This window comes from Clupea harengus, chromosome 10 (genome assembly GCF_900700415.2).
Source record: "Clupea harengus chromosome 10, Ch_v2.0.2, whole genome shotgun sequence".
NCBI lineage: Eukaryota > Metazoa > Chordata > Actinopteri > Clupeiformes > Clupeidae > Clupea > Clupea harengus.
Window position 1 is genome coordinate 13,781,361 of NC_045161.1, and position 22,454 is coordinate 13,803,814.

Consider the following 22,454-nt stretch of genomic DNA (forward strand, 5'->3'; position numbering starts at 1 on the left):
ATGATCATCATACTTACATTAGCCTCATGGCAGTTGTCAATGCGACTACCTTCATTCCTAATATTTTGACAACTACAAACCATGTGACCAGGCTGTTGTTGCATCTAACATTGTGAGAACTATCATGACAATTACAAATAATGGTGCATGAAACTGTTAAATCAAACATATTAACGGCCATGTCATTAGTAACGGCAGTATATGACTTTATTGATATAGCTAGGCCAATCTTATGAAGAGTTTTTCTTCAGTTTTAGTTGATTTCCTGGAAAGAGATGACATAAAAAGAGGATTTCCATTTTATTCTGTAGTGTTAGGAGCATCTGACAATGAAGGAGTTGGTTTTGACAAATTAATTACTAATCTGGGGTGTATTTCAAGCTAGCGTTGTTGAACAACTACAATTGTTAAATGATAGAGATCATTTTGATAATTGTCTTTCTCTTTTGGGAAAAGCAGTCTCTCACTTTTGGGAAATGCAGTTCAGGCCGTGGCCAGGCCTCACTCCATGAACTGATTTACCCACCCCCCCCCCCCCCCACACACACACACACTCTGCATACCTTCTGCTTACAACAGAAATAAATCCATTACTAGCACTAGTTGCCCCATTTCTTTTGTTTATCTTTGTTTGTTTATGACTTACTGACTTACTGCAAAGTCTATCAACAAGCCTACAGCTTTTAGGGCAAGAGCCTCTCACGCACTCACCCACTCATACAACCACACAAGGCCCCCCTAACTCTAAAGGTTGTTTTCATATTATAACTGAAGTAGCAGTAGATATTTATAGTCTAAAACTAGAGAGCTAACTACCTGAAAGGCATGCAAAAACCTTGCTGAACTATTAACTAATAACAGCACAGATGGCACTGATAAAAGCTTGCTAGCATGGTAAATGGTGCCTTTTGGCAATATACTTGTCGTACTGTAAAAGTTTTTATATTATACTTTTTCAAGTGGTGGTCCACAAAGCAATATAGTGCATAGTCTGGATGGCTTGTGGGGAAAACAGGTGTGTTTATCTGTCCTTCACTTGACCATATGCAATACAAATTAATTTGGCAATAATGCCATATCGAGTTGCTTATGAATACATTAATTTTAAATACATTTCTCTTTCTAAAAAAAACATCGAAATGTTATGTTCTCTACTGTAACATACTATAAAGGTGTCACAAGGGTGTATGACTCCCATTTATGGGCCCTTAAAGCATATTCTGTTCACCTTGTAGCATTTAGGCAACTGCTTTTCCAGCTGTTTTGGTTACACATTCTGGTGACTTTTCTAGTCTTCTTCTAATCTGATACATCAGCTCGAGACAAGCAGTGAATTATTAACTCAGAATCCACGGCTAAATCTCGCTGTCACACCAGGAGAGGGAGAGGTCTGCAGGATCATTTGGCTGGACTGGAATCTAAAATGCAAGCTGTGCTTCTATCCTTTGGCCTGTTTGTGTGCTTTTTCACCTCAGGAAAAAGTCAAAGTAAGTACATTGCCATCAAATTTATTTTTTGTTACTTGAGCTTAATGTTTGCTTATAATACACATTACAATTTAGATCAGTAAGCTCAGCTCAAATTTAAAGGTAAAACCTTTGTACTTTGTGTAGGCTGTGAAAAAAGCACACTTAAAAGACCAGATAATGTGGACTTATCACGTCTTGACTCCAGCTATGATGATGGCAAGGCAGTAAGGCTGCCTTGTGTGATTGGCTATACTGGATTACACCGGGCTACTTGCCGAGGTGGTAAATGGGAATTGAGAAGAGGACTCTGTCAGAGTGAGTGTTGAATTTCTGAAACTTAAGATTTTATGTTGATGAGGATATCATCCTGTGATATGACATAAGAGCAAGTTATGATGAATGATCACACTGCTTCGGTCAAATGGAATTTTAGCCTTTTATATAACCAAATCTTTATTGTTCCCTCTTTATTGTAATATATTTTCATTTTCAGAAAAGCCATGTGGTCACCCAGGAGATACACCAAATGGAGATTTTAATTTGGCCACAGGGGACGACTTTGTATTCGGATCTATAGTTCAGTACACATGCAAAACTGGGTAAGGGTTATTTCTTCACTAGTAAAGAGTTCATCATATACTTTTACCTGCTCCTTACTTACTTCTTTACACAGCAGTAACACCCTGGATCCTCATATTAATTTTTTTTTATATATTATTATTATTATATATATTATATTATAATTATGTACCCTATCAGTCAAAAGTTTGGAACAACTGCCAAATTTTGCCTTTTTGATTGTTGATGTTGTAAATAACTATTATTATTTGAATGGGATATCTACATAAGCATAAAACAGCTATTTGTCGTGTTAATAGGGCCCGTAGTGATCAGACTGAGACATGAACAATTCCGGCCAATCAACAAGTTGTTTCAGGAGCATGTAAGGGAGGGGTGTATTTTCACTGGCTGTTGAAAGAAAGCCATACATCTGTTTACATCTGTCGCATCAGCATTTGAGGATTTGATGATGTATTATTATTAGTGCTGTCAGTTAAACGCGTTATTAACGGCGTTAACGCAAACCCATTTTAACGCGTACATTTTTTTATCGCGAGATTAACGCAATTTTTTTAAATGTATTTATTATTATTATTTTTTGAGATTAACGTTCTTTTTGGCCTCGCAAACTGTGTAGTAGGCTAACGTTACGGGTTGAGTGAATGGTACCCGCGATACGGCGAAATGGATGATAAAAAGCTTCTGAATGGAAAGTTTACTTTTAAAAGTTGTGTTGTGCAAAAGAAGCGAGCTTCACTGTTGTCTGAAAATGTCAACAGGTAGCTGGCTGAAAGCAAAGAAGTAGCAGGCTTACCTTTTATTGGTAACCTAACTGTTACGGTTCATTGTTTCTGAAATAAGAGGCCTGACTGCTATGTTCCCAGCAAACTTGAAAAAAATTAAATATTAAGCCATGGTTTAACTGCACTATAGGCTGAGTCCTTGTTTACCTGAAATGTGCACTTTATAATTTTATTTTGTACCGCCCTGTTTGGCAATGTTGGTTTTCAATAAAATAAAATATTTGCATAAAGCAAGCCAATGCACTATGTTGATAAGGGCATTCAAATAAAAATAAAATGATGGAAAAAATTAATAAATTAATGGACATTTAGAATAGATAAAAATGTGCGAATAATTTTGAGTTAACTATGACATAAATGCGATTAATCGCGATTTAAATATTTTAATTGTTTGACAGCACTAATTATTATGAAGAAATAGCTTACTTCAGAAACTCGTCAGTCTATTAATGCTTTCAGAAATGAAAGCTATTGCATGTAAGACATTTCCAAGAAACTGAAGGTACTGTATCTTACATAGGCGTGCACTACATCCATTCACCAAACAGAGTAAATGGGCTTTAACACTCTAGGGACTGAGGCCTGTTTGACTTTTTTAGGGAGTCTGACATGCCTTGATGTTTTTGTATATTTCCTCTAACTAAAAACAAGTGGCATATATGAAAAAGATTAAAGGTTTCTGTGCGTGTTCTTTTTATGACTCTAGGACAAAAATTCGCGGAGCTTTAAAGACATATTAACAACAAGAACAAAAAACTAAACATCCCTCCACAGGGATATGGTCCTTTTAAGGGATCTAATGATAGAAAGAGATGTGGAATGATAGAAAGAGATGTGGCAGGCCCAAGTGCACAACTGTGCAGGAGGATGAAAACATTAGAATTTCGAGTTTGAATAACAACTGCCTCAACTGTCAGCTTTATTAAATAGTACCCACAAAACTCTTGACTTATCATCAATATTGAAGATACTCCGGATTGTTGGCCTTTTAGGCAGAGCTTAACCATTAGGATTCATTCATGAAATTAGCATTTCAAGCACAAAATTATTTTAAGCATCAATCATTATTTCTAACCTTGTCATTTCAGGTTTGGTCTGTGTGTGTGTGTACAAATATCAACAACTTACAGATCAGGGTTTTTTTATATGAGTTTTAAGGTTACCTTTGTTGGTACAATGGGTACTAGCCTCACATGGGCACCAGAATAATGTCGGTACTTTACCTTGTGAGCAGGCGCCGAATAAATGTGGAGTTGCACAAATAGTAATACTGTCAACAAGTAACAAGTAATACTGTCAACAGCACCAATAATATATATATATATCATATATAATGCAATCACCGGGAAGACGCTGTGTATATGTGGCTGCGTGCGTGTGGGTGAGAATTAATGGAATCTCTTACTCCCGCATTCGCGGTAAAGCAAGCAAACAGTCCGACATTTTCGTAACAGTGAGAAGGGAAATGTTCAGCTTCTCACACTATGTGAAAAAGATTTCCCAAGAGGCACGTTCAGTGAACACAACAAATCAAATACATGTACAAATGGCAAAGGTAAAACAGTCTTATGCTTAGCCAGGTAGTGACTATTCTAGGATAGCTAAATGCCCAATAATCAATGTTTTGATGAGGCAAACAGGAGAGTGTCCTTGGATGAAGGAGGCCATAGCTGTGATATCGCTGTTGCTGCGCCGTGTAGATTGGAGGACTCGATTGCTCCGTTTGTTTCATTTGGTGATTTCCCGGTTGTCTTTGTGATTACTTGCTTGGCTTGCTCCTATCGCAGAGTTAGCTAGCAGGTTTTCTGTTTGCTGCTCGAGCTAAACTTGCTTTCTCAAGGTTGGCGGTGCGTTCCTGGCCAACTAGAAATCTTAGGCAGTCATTGCTGTTTTTGTTGCATTGAAGGTGAGAGCGAGGGCCTGCTCTTCTGAGCGGCTAAGAGACGAGCATGCACTCTCCAGAGTGCAGGAGAGGAGAAAAACCCCGGGCAATGGGACAGAAAGTTATGTGTGACTCAGTGTCTTTCGTCCATTAGTTAAAGGGGCGTAGTAAAGGTGACATCAGGATACAGTTACAGATTGAGTGGAGAGGCTGACTATTAACGTAAATTCTGGATTAAACCACACACAAGTTCCTCAACGCATTCCAAACAGTAATTAATAACCGGAATATGCATTTCCTGAAGGAAATACCAGTGCATGAAATGCAAAAGTTAAAAAAGGAAGAAGAAAGAAGGAAAGAAGAGTGAACAAGAGTGGTTATGGATAAAGACAGTAAAGAGAGAGTGAAGAGGGAAAGGTTTGAAAGAAGGAGAGAAAATGGACTGAAGTAGAGAGATGAGTTGGAGAGGGATAGAAGAAAAACACGTGGATGGAAGTTGGAGAGAGAGAGGGAATGAGCTAAAATAGGAAAAAGAATGGACTGGAGGAAGATTTAAAATGATCGATGGATAACGTGGAAGATATAGACATGGCATGGAGGAAGTAAAGGAAATGGAATGGAAAATATTGAAAGAAAATATTGAAAGAAGGAGAGTAAATGGAGTGAAGCAGAGATATGGAGTGTGAGGGAGGGTAGAGGCCTGCAAAGTCAAAGAAGGCTGACAAAAAAGTTGAAAAAAGAGTAGGAATTGATGGACAGAGTAATTGAAAGAAGAAAGGAAAGAAGAGTGAACAGGAGTGGCTATGGATAATGAGATAAATACAGAGTTAAGAGGGAAAATATTGAAAGAAGGAGAGAAAATTGAGTGAAGCAGAGAGATGGAGTGTGAGGGAAGATAGAGGACTGTAAAGTCAAAGAAGGCTGACACAAAGGTTGAAAAAAGTGTAGGAATTGATGGACAGAGTAATTGAAAGAAGAAAGGATAGAAGAGTGAACAGGAGTAAATATGGATAAAGAGATAAAGAGAGAGTGAATAGGGAAAATATTGAAAGAAGGAGAGAAAAATGGAGTGAAGCAGAGAGATGGAGTGTGAGCGAAAGTTAGATAAAGATAAAGATGGAGAGATGGAGATAAAAAAGTAGAGTATGGAAGGTGTCTCTTAATATTCCTAGTTATAGAGTTGAAAGGAGAGGGACAAAGAGAAGAGGAGCTTGGGAACCTTGGCGCAGGTGTCAGTGATGCACAGGTGCAAGCCAGTTTAATTACCCTATTCTGATGTCACAATAGGTGGGTTTCCATCCCATGTTTTAATGCGCATTTTCTCTATGCGAATATTTAATCCTGGTTGGAAACGCATGTGAGGGGCATTAACTTGCCCAATGGGCATAGAAATTTGATTCGCCAGAGGGAGGTGGTTTAACTAGCTATTCGAATTTAGTTAATGCGCTCAACGTAGATGGAAACAGTTTATTCGAGCGATTCGCGTAATTTGTGTTTATGTTTATGTTCGGAGTTGGACTGTAGACTACGTCCTGTTGCAGTGAGAGACAACCGTGCTGCTGGCTGCCCCGAATGTGATGTTCCTCTAGTGCAGTGGTTCTCAAAGTTGGGGAACACTCTCCAGGGGGGGCGCGATGTCACAGACGGAGAAAAAAAAACGACCGCCGACCTGTCACTGGTTAGTGAAAGCTCCCTCAGTGGCGAAATGCAAGGGGCTGGACTGACCCAAACAAATCAAATACTGTTTTGCTCCTGATCCACCAATCAAAACGGAGTCTTATCATTTGCACCTAAGCTTCCAAGTATTAAAAAAAACGCAGGCATGGTAAGTGCTCACCCTGAGACGACACTCTGCAGAGTTTGTTCAATTTCTCTTGTTTCCTCTATCATTCAGATATTCATTGCTTTATAAACAGTATTTTTAAAGACTCACTCCTTCCTTAGTAATACCTTACTGCACTTGCAGTAGGTCTATTCGTAGCCTATTCTAAGGAGTAATTTGCTCCACAATCTTTAAAAAAAAGTTCGTAGCCCCGAGAGCTAGCCTAGCTAGCTACCTTCTTCCAACTACAGCTGGCCCTTTCCTCCTCAACACCTATCTTTAAATTTTTTGATCATCCACCGTGTTGCAACAAATAAAACAACAGCACTTGAATACTATTTTGTGCTGTCCCTGTCTACATTGTGTACAGTTCGTTTTGTTAGGAATCATTGCCTAGCACAGCCTTATCCATTATTCGTGTGCAAGTCGTTCACAACCACACATACAAGAACACGACGTTGAAATTAGAACTTTATTAACTTCACACACACTGGATCAGCAAACAAACACAACATGGACAAGCTTCTGATTCGTAAAAGTCAGAAAGAGAAGCCTGTGGACTTCTTTAAACATAAACGTGATGGCCTCCAGCAACAACGAACCACCATGTCCAAGCATAGCACTGTCTCCAAGCAGTGTCTGGAGGCATCTTATGTAGTTGCTCATAGAATTGCTAAGCTTGGCAAACCCCATACAATTGTCGAAACACTGATTTTGGCGGCCAGGCAAGACGTGTAGAATAATAATAGGAGCTAAATTCAGCGCAATACCTATGTCAAATGACACTGTATCACGCCGAATATCAGAAATCAGTTTGGGTCCTATTTCAAAGAGGACTACCGTTCATTCGCCTGAGTTCGGGAACCTGTCAATAGACATGAAAGAGCAGCTGAAGAGTGACAGTAGACTTAAGCATCTCCCCTCTTTCGTCATTCTATGATCAGCTTTGCGACATAGCCTTAAAAATGCTCCTCCTTTTCGCGTCGACATTTTTGTGCGAGACAAGCTTTTCAAGACTGACTGCGCTCAAAACGAAATACCGCAACGGCGCACAGATCGAGGATGACCTGAGGATATGTTTGTCAAAGATTTGAGGACCTTTGCAGTGCAAAGCAGGCTCATGTCTCACATTGATCACGAGGCCCATAATATTAACAGTATCCTAATGATAGCAATAATAACACTTATTATTATTATTATAATAATAATAATACAATAATAATAATTGGTCGATAATCATTAATTATAATAATAATAATAACATAATGATGGTAATAATAATGAATAGCCTACTAATAGGCCTACTATTACTGATAATAATAATAACAATAATAATAATAATAAATAGTTATAATAATTGTCTGTATGGGCAGAAATGGGCAGTATTTCAATTACTTGTATTTGAAATACGTATTTCAACTGCTTCGAGTATTTTGTAATTTGTATTTGATAGGGCCGATAAAAAATCTAACGTAATTTGTAACTAAATACTTTAGAGTGGAGTAATTTCGTATTTAAAATACTCAAAATACTTTCTCCATTGTTAAGGCAGAAGGAGATTATTTTTCTGTCGGATTCTACCACTAGACTGTCTGATCTGCCTCTGAATGTCATTGTCGAATCAGGCAACAGTCAGGCAAAAGTGGTACTTCAAATGACCCCGCCCCTTTTTGGGGCGAAATGGAAATTGCCCCAGATCTCTCTCATTGACTCTCATGTTAAATCCATTTTTTTCACAAAACAGGGCTGTGTTCGAAAAGTTAGATAGCTGTCTTGATCCTTGTCAATTTATCTTCATTAGTACTCCGACTTAAAGTTGGTTCTATCAAAGAGCGAATCGAGTTGTTGCACTGAACGCTAGCCATCTTGACAGAATGTGGCCGTGGCTATTACCGCCGGTTTTCGAAGTACACTGCAATACAGTGCGTAGTGCACACTAAGCACTTACATCTGTAATGCGTTCTGTCGCTGATTAGTGTTGTCTCAAATGGAACACTGAGAGACGCAAGTGTGCAAGCCTTTTACCCATAAATCTGTGCTCCAGCTTCCTCCGGCCAACTGGAAATTTTAAACAAAGATGGCGGACCGAACTCCGCTGACATCCGTGTTTTGTATGTAAATGTACATCTTTTGGCGTTTTCTCGCTTAGATTTTTCAAAGGTTACCGAGAAATAGACACTGTACTATCAGATAACACAGTTATTGTAACTAGCAATAATGGTTGAAGTGATTTGCGAAGCCAACTTTCCAAACTGAAAAGCTGCCAAAAGCTCTTCCTCTTCCGCTACGTAGCCAAGATGGCGCCCGTTTAGGGCGAGTAGTGTCCATCGTTTCACACTGCATTTTTTGACCGTTTGCAGTGCGCCATACGGGTACTTTCAGTGCCCTGAATTCTGATGGTTCTGTCAGTGTGAACGCCCTAAGCACTGAAAGTCAGTGTTTGAAGTGTGCAAGTGCGCGGTAATAGACACGGCCTGTGACTTGATCAAAGCCGTATGACGTCCTTATACGCATTTACGTATGACGAAAGCACGGTGGGGCGAGCCCTCCCGGAAGCCATAGAGATTGCATTGAGAGCCCTGTTTTGTGAAAACATGAGAGTCACACAGCTGCTGCCTGCAAAAATATATATATACATAATCAATCAATAGCTTTGCTTAGTTACACTGATATTATGTGACTGTTTTTCCTTTTTGTGGGGTTCCCAGAGCTATGTGTACATTATATAGCCCAAAACTGAATGCTCTGCTATACCAAACTGTGAGAAAACGGAAAATCCAGAAAAAGTATTTCCTATATTTTAAATACAAAATACATGTATTGTATTTTGTTACATTTTCTGGCACCAGTATTTTGTATTTTATTTGAATACATTTATTTGAGGGGTATTTTGTATTTTGTATCAAAATAAATTTTGATGTATTTTTGCCCATCTCTGTGTATGGGCCTAACAATAACAATAGCCTAACTTTGACATGTCAGGCCTATCAATAATAATATACTATCTATCTATCTATCTATCTATATATGGTGGTGTAGTTGAGGGCGGTGGTGGCGGGCCGCGGGCGGTGGGGGGTGGGGACGGATGGGGGGGCCCAAACTACCCCTAACCAGCTTTGGGAGGGCCCAGCTTGCAAAAGTTTGAGAACCCCTGCTCTAGTGCTTCTCAGACTGCCAGCTAATACACCACACCTCATGCAGCATATGCAGTTGCTGTTATATACTAGTATAATATATCTTTGGTTTCTGTGTGTTGTTTCCCCTCATTGCCCATGGACACCTAGTTTATTGTAGGCTAACCGATTAACTTGATTTACGTGCAAACTTTAAAGGGATATTGTTTAACTGTAGCCTACCTTTATTATTAAGCTATCATTATTATTATTATTACTACTATCATATCAAATTATGGTTCAAAAACATTTAGCCTACTTGAAAATTCAGGAGGAGATGAACACAGCATCGTGCGCGCTACCTGGTGTTCCAACACAGAGATCTCTAAATATCAATTTATCATCAACAAGGGCTTGAAGAGTTGTTGCGGTCAGCAATCTCTTGCACCTCGCCAAGGTCGGGTAACTTTGTATGTTGTTTGGCTTGTTCACGGATGGCAAAGCATACTGCATACACACATCTATGGCCAGTAGTCTTGCTTACGCCAAAAGTTTCTCCCACAACACGGTATTCTGCACATGTTGCGAGTTTATAAAGCGCTATAGCAATGCGCTCATCTGTGGGGACAGGCTTTCGGCAGCAAACACTTGCAGGCGACACAGCAGGGCCTATCAGTTGGCACAATTCTTCGAATCCTGACCTGGTTAGCCTGAAGTTTTCGACCCACAGCTGATCAGTGAAGTGGGCCTATTACCAAATTAAAAAACTCTCTAGACCGCGCTCGTTCCCAGATGTACGGAGGTTTGTGTGGGTATGGAATTCGCTGCTATCTGAGTGCGTAAAATATGTAAAATCATTCTACGCCTTCTCCTTCTAGCAGCTATTAAAGTAAATAGCTCAATAGCTACAGCATTGATAATTCTGACTGCGGAGAGGAGGGCTTACATTATAGCCTACACAAAACTCTTCCTCCAAATTAGACTAAGGACTTAGGTGATTGGAAACGGTCGCTGATGCGCATTTGGTTTGTGCGAATCACCGCGAATGCGCATAGCTAATGTGAACGTGTTAGGGATTTATTTCACCCTTTTAAGGACTGTAATTATCCTCAGAATTAAGACTCACACAACCAAGAATATAATAAATAATTGACTTTTACTCTGGCGAAGAGGAGTGAATGGCGTCAGACCGCTTCTTCAACCTACACTCCTACGAGAGGAGCGCAGTGGTTTCAGAACGCTGTTCAACCCATCACTGCCTTCTCTGGTACCATGTAACAGACTTTATGCAGAGACAATATCACAGAACAAAGACATGACACTCCCATCTTGTACCATCCCGTCCTGGGTTCCAAAGATAAGAATGTTTACCTAAGACCCCCAAACCCAGACTTTAACACAACAGTCCAGAATGAGTTCACATAAACACATGGTCTCCTAATTCAGTCCTACCCTAAACATCAAATGACAGGTCTGAGTTTAACATCTCTGTTCTCACAGATAGAATTCCTCTCATCAGAACAAAGGAACCTCTGAGACTAATATCAAACTACAAACACATCATGATAATAATTATATAGCATATTTCTTTCACAGAACGGGCTGAATGGAAACCCACCTTCTGTCCCTCTCCATTCAACTGTATGACTAGAAATAATAAGAGACACCTTCCATACTCTACTTTTTTTTTCTCTCCATCTTTCTCTCTATCCCTCTCACTCTACTTTCTCTCAAACCCCATCTCTCTGCTTCACTCCATTTTCTCTCCTTCTTTCAATATTTTCCCTCTTCACTCTCTCTTTACGGTCTTGCAGAGCCACTCTTGTTCACTCTCCTTTCTTTTCTTCTTTCTTTCTTGCAGTCTTCTTTCCTTTCTTTTTTTCCTTGTACCACTCTTCTTTCCTTCTTCCACTCTTCTTTCCTTTCTTCTTTCCTTCTTCCACTCTTTCCTTCTTTCTTTTCTTCTTTCCTTCTTCCACTCTTCTTTCCTTCTTTCACTCTTCTTTCCTTTCTTCTTTCCTTCTTTCACTCTTCTTTCTTTTCTTCTTTCCTTCTTTACTTCTTCTACTCTTCTTTCAATTCTTCTTTCTTTTCTTCTTTCCTTTCTTCTTTCCTTCTTTCACTCTTCTTTCCTTCTTCCACTCTTCTTTCTTTTCTTCTTCTTTTCTTAACTTTTGCATTTCATGCACTTGTATTTCCTTCAGGAAATGCATTTTCTAGTTTTTCTTTAATATCTTAAAAAGTATAAAGTTTAGAAAAATGAAAAATACATAGCTGAAGTGTCCTTTACAAGACCTAAGCGACAAAGTTACTGTGTTAAGCGGTTTGAGCTGAATTAAGCGCAGAAATCGGTAACAAGAATAAGAAGCCACATAGGAATAACTATACAGGGCATTTCATGCACTGTACTTATACAACAGCTTGGGGGAGCCATACTGCAGCGCAAAATTACATTATACAGTAGCCTACTGTACATTACCTTGGGGAGAAGAAATGTTCTGTCTGCCTGCAGCTGGTGAGCTTTTGACCAGCGAATGCCGTCAGGTAGCTCTGGCTCTGACATACCAGCCACCAAGAACAAATACTCCTTTTCAATTCTGGGATACGTCTTGTAGGTAGACTAATGTGTTTCTTCCCTGCACATCGTGGCAAATCAAATCTTTATTATGTGGCGCTATAAGGAGGGCGGTCTGCCTTTACACTGGTTGTCCAAAATTTCAACCATACAGTTCCAGCAACCTTCCCACCTGCTAGTAAGCTATGATGACTGTTGAGCTATAGATATGGGGCGGGGCTGTATTCTTTGTTTTACTACGAATTCCAGTGAAAACAAAGAACGGAACACTGAACTAGCTTGAATATTGAGTGTATTACACTTGCACTGTGTGGTGGTCTAACCTAAGACTGCCTTCAGTTCAGCTGTGGGCTAAAGTAGGCTGTGACGGGCTGTAGTGCGCGCTCACTTTTGTGCCCCCCCCCCCCCCCCCCAAAAAAAAGATTCTGCCTTCACCTTCAATATTTAATTTGCTATGGCCCATGTCAATTCAATTACTTGAATACCACAATTTCCACTGAAGATACCATCTACAGATGCAATGTAGGATATTAAGTAAAACAGTGGAGAGTTGAATCAAATCAATTTTGTTCAGTGTATTCTGTGTAGATTCTATCCATTGACAGTGTTTCTGACCTCTACAGAAAGTCTGTAATCTCGTCCTCACCTCTTAATTAATTATCCTTATATTTTACTACATTCTGTGTTCGTCATGTCCAGTGCAATATATACAAAGGACTTACCTACAAAAATAAACATTTCATACTTATACTTGTCCAATATTTGCTTCATAGCTACCGTATGATGAGCAGGAACAGTGAGCGGAGCTGTGTGAACAGTGGTTGGGACAATGATATTCCTGTCTGTGAAGGTGTGGTACAGTAATTCTGAACAATAAATGTTCCCTAATCTTTTCCCTAAGCAGTCAGAAGGTAGGGTCTGCTCTCTTACATTTGACCACAGATTGTATCTCCTTTATTTGATATCTCTTATCAGAAATGCTTAATGTATCATAGCAGAGTACTAATCATAAAAGCAGAATGCTCAGACCACAAGGTGGGGAAATAATCCACATACATAAATCCTGCCTGATTGGCTGAGATCTATATACCAAAGAAGCAGATTAAAGACTGACTTGGACAACAGAAAAGAGCATGAGAAACTGAATGAGGAACACATATTGATAAAGAGCTGGTTTAAAGCATGCACATATCGTACAAATTACTATTCTTAATCTTGTTTGACATTTCAGTGGTAAAATGTCCAGTGATACAAGTGGCTCCTAATGTCAGGGCATCAGGCAATGTTGAAGACGGGAGCTATGGAGATGTCATCCATTTTGAGTGCCAGTCACAGGACATGCAGTTAAATGGAAAGGACGAAATATACTGTACTTCTGAAGGAAAATGGAGTGATCTTATTCCAACATGTAAAGGTACATTTTCTTTGGATGTTTTCATTGAAACTACAAGAAACCATGACGCAAACTAAATTAGTTTTCTAAACCCAATTCGGATCCTACTTGGTTGACCTAAAGACTAATTTGTTTGTCATAGAAAAATGTCAATCATATCAAGGTGCAAATTGCATTAAATAGATGCATTTCTTTAAATTGTTAGAGCTTATATGTTAATGCAAACATGTGTCAGTCATGCTTTAAGTTATATGTATAGTTTTTATTAAATTATGATACCGGTATTTTAATTTTAGACAGGGACTAGAACAGCTGAAGCTTAACTGTTTGTATTCGAATGATGGAAACTTTTGCAAAACTGTCATTTCCACTGTTTCACAAAAGATTTCATGTATTCTCAGAGATACAATGTGAAACACCTGCCATGCCAAATGGAAAAGTTACAAACGCCCAACCAGTGTACAAGTGGGATGATGTCCTCAGATACACCTGTGATGAAGGATACCAAGCCCGTGTAGGACGAACCAAATGCTCCAAATTAGGTTGGAATCCAAAACCAGAATGTGAAGGTGAAGAGGTCTTTGAAAGCCGGACAGATGTGTTTGCTACAGAGTACTGTTTTTCTGTCTGCCAGTAGCATCTACTCACTATTCTGTTGTTACTTGTATGCTTGGTTTGCAGAGAACACATGCATGCTACCACACCAGGTTTCCACTGGAACAACAAGACTACCTGCAGGCAAAAATATTTTCAAACCTAAAGATATGGTTGATATCCATTGTGAGGAAGGATATCGGACCTCTACATTCAAAGAGAGAGATTCTTTCCACTGTGGATTAGATGGAGAGTGGTCAGATACACCTGATTGTCAAGGTAACAAATGTGTAAAGGCCATGGCCCTAACATGTTCCAACTTCACTGCCATTCATATTTCACCTAACAGCATAAAAATCTGCAAGTGATCACTAACTCAAATTTTCCATTTTGCTCCAGAAATCTTTTGCTCTAGGCCTCGCAGCAGTGATGTGAATATTCCGTATTGGCCCCGGATATTCTCATATAAATACAAGGAAACTTTACCGTATAGTTGTAATTCAAACTATAAGCGACCTGCAGAAGATGCTACGTGTCAACTTGAAGGCTGGAAGCCCAAACCTCGTTGCAGTATGTCAATTCTGCTGTCTTTCTTTGTTTGTGTTTTGTCCATAGAAAGTCAAATGGCATATTTACCTCTGATAATTACAGTGATGTCAGTGAGGCCTTTCAAATAGTAGCTCTTATTAGGAGGGTCAGATGTGACCATAAGACACATGGCCCTATGGAATCTTGTTTATACAACAAGTACAGAATTTGAACCTGATCCATTGGCCCAGGCTCACAGTTACTGCACCTGTATTCAGAGATCACACGTGCTGCACCAGATATCCCCCGTGCGGAAATAATTTGTGACTCTCAGTCAGTGTACAAAAATGGTGCCCTAATTTATTAGCACTGTGAGCTTGATTACGACCCTGATCAGCAAGCCCTCTCAATATGTGGACTCTGAATGTTTGTGCATCCAGTTGATGCATCTCCATGTAATGTAATAGAAAAATGTGTCTTTGCTTTCAGTCAGAAAAGAAGATTGTTTCCAACCTGTCATTAAAAATGGGTTCATAAAACCTAACAAGGATTACATGCCTTACAAGGATACCGTGGTGTTTTCATGCAAGAGGGGTTTCAAATTAAATAATGAGGGATGGTGGCAGAAAAGCATCTGCACTAAAGGCTCATGGTCTTCCACACCTAAGTGTATTGGTGAGTGTATCTCTGTGTGTGTGTGTGTGTGTGTGTGTTGGGAAAGGGTTTGTTATCTTTTCTTCCATCTCCAAAGTAGGAAAATGGTACAGAAGATAAATGAGGTAGCTAGCTGTGGTAAGTAGTACAAATTTGCGAATGAATAGAAAACTTTCACTGTTCTTTCAGTTTTTTTTATGGGTTTGGATATTGTTAAATTAGAACTTATTATCAATGTGTTGACATTTTACCTTACGGTGAGTGTAGAGAATAAATTTATTTATTATTATTATTATTATAATTATTATTATTATGCAACAATACTTAAGTCTTCATATGAATAATTAGTTCTGCTTGAATAATAAGTAATGCATTATCTGGTGTCAAAATATAGCCTGGCTCCACTTGCCTATTGATCAATATAGGCTACATACTTGCATTATGAATCATGATAATTAATGAGGTTAGCCTACATATTTGTCTACTAACTAGGCTATGAAAAATAAACGTGCTTGTAATAAGCACTACTGCAGCAGGCAGCAGACATTACAGTATAAAATAGGGCTTACTTACATGAAATATTTCCTAATGTGGCTTGTAGCGGGAAAGATGCGTATATATGCTTGTCAGTGAACTAGTAAATGCCTAAGTGTCACGTAGAGAGGGCTAACTTTACATAATTTGTTATGGATGAAATAGCATGCAAGGGCTGATAATCTTATAATATAATAAGGTTAGGATACAATTAGGATTTGTTTAACTGGCGCAGTTTCCCTGCAGAGGAGATGCTGACTAATGTAATGTAATGCAATGATGAAAATGTCTGTATAGATCTGTGTGTTCTGGTATCGTTTCCTCAACATAAATCTTCGCACTGTAGTTCCTCTGCACCAATTTCATTCCCATATCTGATCCCTAGAGTTACCGTTAGTGATACTCTACTACTGCTAAATAATCACACTTCATGTTTTCTTGCATATAGGGTAAAATTATAAACTATTTAATTATGGCTTTAAGCCCAAAACAGTTTTGAATTTGCAATACAGTAATGTAAGTCAGCTCAAATGTCAACTCAATTCAGGTAGCGCACTGTTCCCCTGTAATAATATTGCTATCATTTTTATCTATCTACAGAATACACACGTGCATACACATAGCTTGAGTTTAACAAAATCGACAGGAATACAACAACAGATAGCCCTCATTCCTTCATAAAATGAATGTGTTGCTTAAATAATATCCGTTGTGCAGTTATTGTGCTGTGAAGCCCTGTGCCTTGTTAGATTATATTAATTGCTCATCCAACAGGTGGTAGGGGAGTCAAACCTTTCTCTCGTAGAGCAAAGTGTTCGCATCCACCTATTTGCATCGGCCGACTGCTGCTGCGACGCAATCACATTTGGATTTTCTTGTAAAAATTCATGTTTGTTATGACGCCAAAAATGTAAGCAAGGTGACAAGCCAGTCCTTGAAAGCCGAGTGCCAGGGGGAAAAGGAGATTTTCCTGAATAGAGCTAGCAGAAGCTAGAGCATTGCCCAATCAATAACTTCTAATAACAAATAACCTGGACATTAACAAAACAAAAGCAAAACAACAACAAAAAATACAATAACCCAAAAAGATTCAAAGGAAAAAAAGTTGAATTTACCAGATGCAAAAAGCCCCCCAATGGAGGCGCCAAGTGGCCACACAACCGCAAAAGGAAAAAAAACTAAGGAAAACATACTGAAAAGAAAAATATTGGAAAGCAAAACGTATAATGAGGCAAAACAGCTCTGCCTTGATCAAAAAGTTAGCTATATCATGGCCTCCACGGCTGAGAAAGAGCTTCTTTCTTCCCTCAGGCCATCTAAACCATAAACACTGAAAAACCCACTGATAATTATGAATGTTTACAACTAGCCACCTTTCTTAATTATTCTATATATTTCTTGCTTATTTTATTTGTACCTATTTGTATTATGTACATAGTGTCTCTATGACCCTTTGTCATTCTTTCCTTTGTTGACACCCCATTCCTCTGCTGTTGTACTTGTATATGGTTGGATGTGACAAATAAATCACCTAAAACGTCCATGTTTCCAGCAGTTAATGGCAGACGCAATCATAGCTGCGTCCCAGCACATAAGTAGGCATGTACTAACCTGTAGCCTCCATCTACAACAGTATAACAACAGCTATAAAATGCTTTCATATATGCTCATATATGGATACGCTCATATCATATCAACATATCATTTTAACAATGAAAGAACTTTAATTGCTGTTGCCGCCGTTTGTGATACATGCCAGAGCAAAAGCCAAACACGGAAGGGGTAGTTAAGGGATACAATGTTCAATGAGCATTATTTCAAAGAACTGTTAACTAAAACAACACTGAAACTAAAAGGGCCCTCGCAGACCTCCACCAAGGCCAATGCCAATGGCGTCAAGGACCTCGGATGTCAAATAAATAAGAAAATTAACCTCTCCAACACCATAAAGAAACTACAGCAAAGGAACCATACTTATAAACAGGCTTGTTTTATAATGGATATCAAATAGAACAGGTGCGACCTATTTTGGGGCTTTTTGACTACCACAGATAAGCTTGGAAATTTAATTTAATTTAACATAATGCTATTTCTCTCGTGGCTTCTCTGTCAAATTTTATGTTTTTTGATATAGTATAGTTTAGTAACACTTACTACCACAGTAATGGTTAGAAATATTTAAAATGATTTGCAGGTATTTCCAAAAGATCTATTAAGTTCTGGAATTCTGCATCTCAAACTCCAAAACAAAGCAATACATTTAAATAAGGCTGTAGACCTAACATCCAACTACCAATACAGCCAAAACATCGATGCCAGCTCCACATCTAAAGTGCAGAGTGGGACAAATACAAACTATTACCACAACTGGCCACTGTTTTTTTTAGAAGTCACAGTTCATACTGTCAAGGAGATGAAAACTTCCCAAATAACTTTCCAAGGCAATAACTTTCCAAGGGGAAGATACTGAACACTTTATTTCAGAGCAGTTAACTACTACTGAGGTGTTCTATGGAGTATCTCCTACGATCACCTACTGGCAACCAGGAAGAAGCGGTAATCTCTTTCATAGAGATATGGCTCCTCCTTCCTCTTCCTGTCTGTCACAGCCTTTTTCATCCAATCAGAATTGGTTATGCCTAATGGGGCTTTGTCCTGCCTCTTCCTCACACAACTTTACTGGCCTTTCTAGATCTTCCACCAATATCTCCGCTTAGGCCAACAATACAGACTGTTCCTAATGGTGGCCAATCTCTTTCGGTATTGTTTTAAAAAAAGGCTGCCTGCCTTCATTGCGGACAGCCGTTTTGTTGCGTTACAGCCATTTTGTTCACTGAATCTAACTTCTCTTCAGATGGCCATGTTCCAGCATCAGTAATTCAAAATACAACAATCCAATATGGCTGCCGCTGAGCGTCTTCACTGGCATAGCTATTTAATGGGTTCATCCTTGGCCCATGCTACATCCCTCCAACAAATTTCATGAAAATCGACCAAGTAGTTTCTGTGTAATCCTGCTGACAGACAAACAAACAAACAAACAGTAATGACATGCATAACCTCTTTTTCAGAAGTAGTAAGACCAACCTTTCTGCAGTCACTGCCTATTTCTTTGCAGCTTACCTTCCGTAAAATGAATACAATTTAGATGTAAATTGTACTGTAACAAACCAGAATACTGCAGAATAACACTGAAGCTGCAAAAGCAATTAGCCTAACAAAGATGAAAGTGTTTGTTTGTTTGTTTGTTTTTTAAGCTTGACATGCAGTTTGTTGCAGATTATAGTATGAATGTATTTGGTACCACTTTTGTACCAATTCAATGTCTCTATGATATATCCTACTTTTGAATGTAGTGTTTAAAAGAGGTGTGTTGTGCATTTGTTTTCTGTGGTTTTGTGATTTGAGTGTAGAGCCTTCAGTAAATGAGTTACCCCATATGAAGAATTTTATGAACATGATGAATTAGATAGAAATCTCTTTTCTCTTTTCGTGTTTTTCATCGTCATTTCCAGCTGAAAATCAATGTGCTGCCCCACGTGCTGCTGATAATGTCATTTATCCGCATGTGAAGGAAAACTATTCAGATGGACAGTTTCAAGAGTTTAAATGTGAACCTGGTTACACATCAGATTCTGGAAGAATTAAGTGTGACAACGGACAATGGGAGAAACCAGATTGCAAACGTAATTTGTTTCTTTCAGTAAGATTGTATATTGATTTCATTGTGACGTCACTTATCTGTTGGTTGGTCTGCCTTTAAGATGAAAAATTGTTTCCCCAACCAGGAGAAAGTGGTTTGTGTAATGCTCCACCAGATGTTGAAAAAGGAATCATTGTCCCTTCATACGAAAAGATCTACAGGAATGAGGCTAAAGTAACATATGCATGTCATCAGTCTCATAAAATGAATGGCGAAGATACGATTACCTGCAATTCAGGAAGGTGGACTGATCCCCCGACATGCATTGGTAAGTATATAAGCTCAATTACCACATTTCCAGGTCTTACATACCCACTTTTATCTTTGTAAACCCACAATTATGAAAGACTTATAAGTCTTTATATAAAAATTATATAAAACTTATTTCCTTGTGTCCACACTGAAAGCATCAGCAGACCAATGCATATGTGTAAAATGGAGAAAAGTAAAAAAAGTAATACCAATATTGCCATTTATTAATAGAGAGATTGAAAAGTGAAAAATATAAGCAAAATCTAAACAATAAAGCTGACTACTGAACAATAACAACATCACCGTGAAAACAAAACAATCTTTTTCTAAACAAAGTTGGGAAGGAGCCCATAGGGATGATGCACAGCGGTCGCTCACCAAATTCCGCTTTCTGGGAGATTTAGAACTTCGTCTCCTGTCCACCACATCATGTGTTCCAGCATAGTAAAGAATTCCACCTCCTCCCCATTCTCCTCCTTTTCACTAGTAGCTCTAAACTCCCTTTACCCCTTACCCATCATGGGGTGTGTCAGCAGACATCGCTCACATGCGATTCCCACTATAGGCATCCCAGGACACGGCCAGCTACCAAGACAAACATGCTTATTATCAGTGCTCTAAGTGAAGTATTTAGATGGGTAAATTAGTGAAATATGATTCAATTAAAATCACGATGGACGGACTGACACTTGCTGAGAGAAATGTGGGCATCCAGTAGCTTATACGACACATACAGACACACCAATGCATACAAGCATAACAACAACACAGCAGTGAAATGAGCTGTGCCAGTGTAGGTAGTACAAATGCAGGGTGATTAACAGTGCAAGAATAAGAATTAACGTAAATAATATAAAATACTAATTGGAGATGTTTTGCCAAGGAACAACGCACAGGTCACAGGAACCAGATCTTCCCAGGTCACGGACAACACACAGAATCAGAAATGGTTATATAAATGTTTATTTATTCCACAAGGAGACAGGACTTTAGGCACATAACCGCTGTATAAAGAACCCCACTAGGAGATAGGCATAAGCCCCACTAATGGCCAACCATGTCTAACATGAGAGCCCCCCACACAATGTCCACACAACAGCAAGATACACGCCTTCCTCCAAAAGGTATGATCAGTATGCAATACTTAAACGCCGCCCCACCAAGATAGATTTCACAGAAAAGTCTGTACCTGACCAGTTCTAAAATCCATGACAGAGGCAGTTATAATCAACCACCTGACTCAAACGCATAGGCGAGTTGTCAAGTCGCTACCTGCAAGTGTGTCAGGCAATCGCGTTGTCACGCTCAAGTGCGAAGACGGTTCTGCGCAGGCCCCGTCCACCAGGAACACTCCCCAGTAGCACTCTGTTGACGCGCAGCTCCTCCCCCCTCAAAGGATTTCCAACTACAGAGGGACACAATACACACAAACGAACACTGAGAGCAGCCCACACACCATTAAGCGGAGAGATCCAGTGACAAACTAGATGTGATGGAAGAAAGCACCTCCCTTTGCATGGCAGCTGGAGAGCGTTGAGCAGCCAACCTCGCAACCAGTCCATGCACCGCCCTCGGCTGCGTCCAAAGCAGCATCCAGTGGCCTTGTGGTGCAATTGGCAATTAGGTAGGCAGCAAATGGCTGCAGCCCAGTGTTCAGTTCATAACGGAAGTAACACAATTCAAACATAACAAAATTGTCCACAACACACCGACAAAGTCCCAAACAATCAGTCTATGGCACAACACACTTGACAGAAATATATACAAATATTGAAAGATATTGTTGGGGTTGGGTGGAAACACCAACTGAAAGTTCATTGGTACAACACCAACTGAAATATTGTTGGAGCTGAGTAGAAACGCCAACTGAGAGATCGGTGTGTTCCAATATATTTCCTGTTATTATAACTGTTGTTATATTATAATATAACAGACCTATATTTTAGCTCTGACGTTAGTTTTGGTTGCGTGATTTAGCAAAGAACTTGATGGAATGCCTATCTGATGGGTAGGGTGTCGCTGACCCCCCGCCGGCTAGTGCAGTTCATAAGACCAAACGATTGGTTCATCACGATAGACCTAAAAGATGCGTACTTCCATGTACCGATCCACCCCAGACATCGGAGATTACTGAGGTTTGCGTTCTGAGGAATAACATACCAGTTCCACGCACTCCCGTTCGGCCTGGCTTTGGCACAGAGGGTTTTCACAAAGTGCGTGGAAGCAGCCATCGCCCCGTAACGACAGCGAGGTTTACGCTTAGTCAATTATTTGGACGATTGGCTCCTTTGCTCTCGCTCAAGGGCAGTAGCTGTGCAAGACTGCCATCTAGTGGTGGCACACCTGCAACGACTGGGCTTTGTAATAAACAAGGAAAAAAGCGTTCTGCGCCCAGGCCAGACCACACATTTCTGAGGCATGGTTCTAGACTCCACCTCCATGGAGGTCAGGCTGTCCCAAGGCCGAATAAATGCCATCAGATCATGCGTGCATCAGTTCTGGCTGGGACAGTCAGTCTCGTCACTGTGCTGCCAACGGCTGCTGGGCATGATGGCATCGGCCGCGATCGTT

At 39.6% G+C, this 22,454-nt stretch overlaps 1 protein-coding gene across 3 annotated transcripts in view; it reads left to right on the forward strand.

Annotated features, from left to right (window-relative positions):
* The first annotated feature begins 1,352 nt into the window (after positions 1–1,352).
* The window catches only part of LOC105910689 (coagulation factor XIII B chain-like), a 56,047-nt gene continuing 34,945 nt past the window's right edge, over positions 1,353–22,454 (forward strand). For all 3 annotated transcript variants that reach the window (XM_031575458.2, XM_031575459.2, XM_042708859.1), the window contains exons 1-11: positions 1,353–1,487; positions 1,614–1,784; positions 1,963–2,068; positions 12,999–13,075; positions 13,457–13,639; positions 14,020–14,187; positions 14,300–14,491; positions 14,612–14,782; positions 15,230–15,415; positions 19,444–19,614; positions 19,717–19,899. In XM_031575458.2, the coding sequence (XP_031431318.1) occupies positions 1,424–1,487; positions 1,614–1,784; positions 1,963–2,068; positions 12,999–13,075; positions 13,457–13,639; positions 14,020–14,187; positions 14,300–14,491; positions 14,612–14,782; positions 15,230–15,415; positions 19,444–19,614; positions 19,717–19,899 (1,672 nt within the window). In that variant the 5' untranslated portion in view covers positions 1,353–1,423. The remainder of the gene's footprint in view (positions 1,488–1,613; positions 1,785–1,962; positions 2,069–12,998; positions 13,076–13,456; positions 13,640–14,019; positions 14,188–14,299; positions 14,492–14,611; positions 14,783–15,229; positions 15,416–19,443; positions 19,615–19,716; positions 19,900–22,454) is intronic.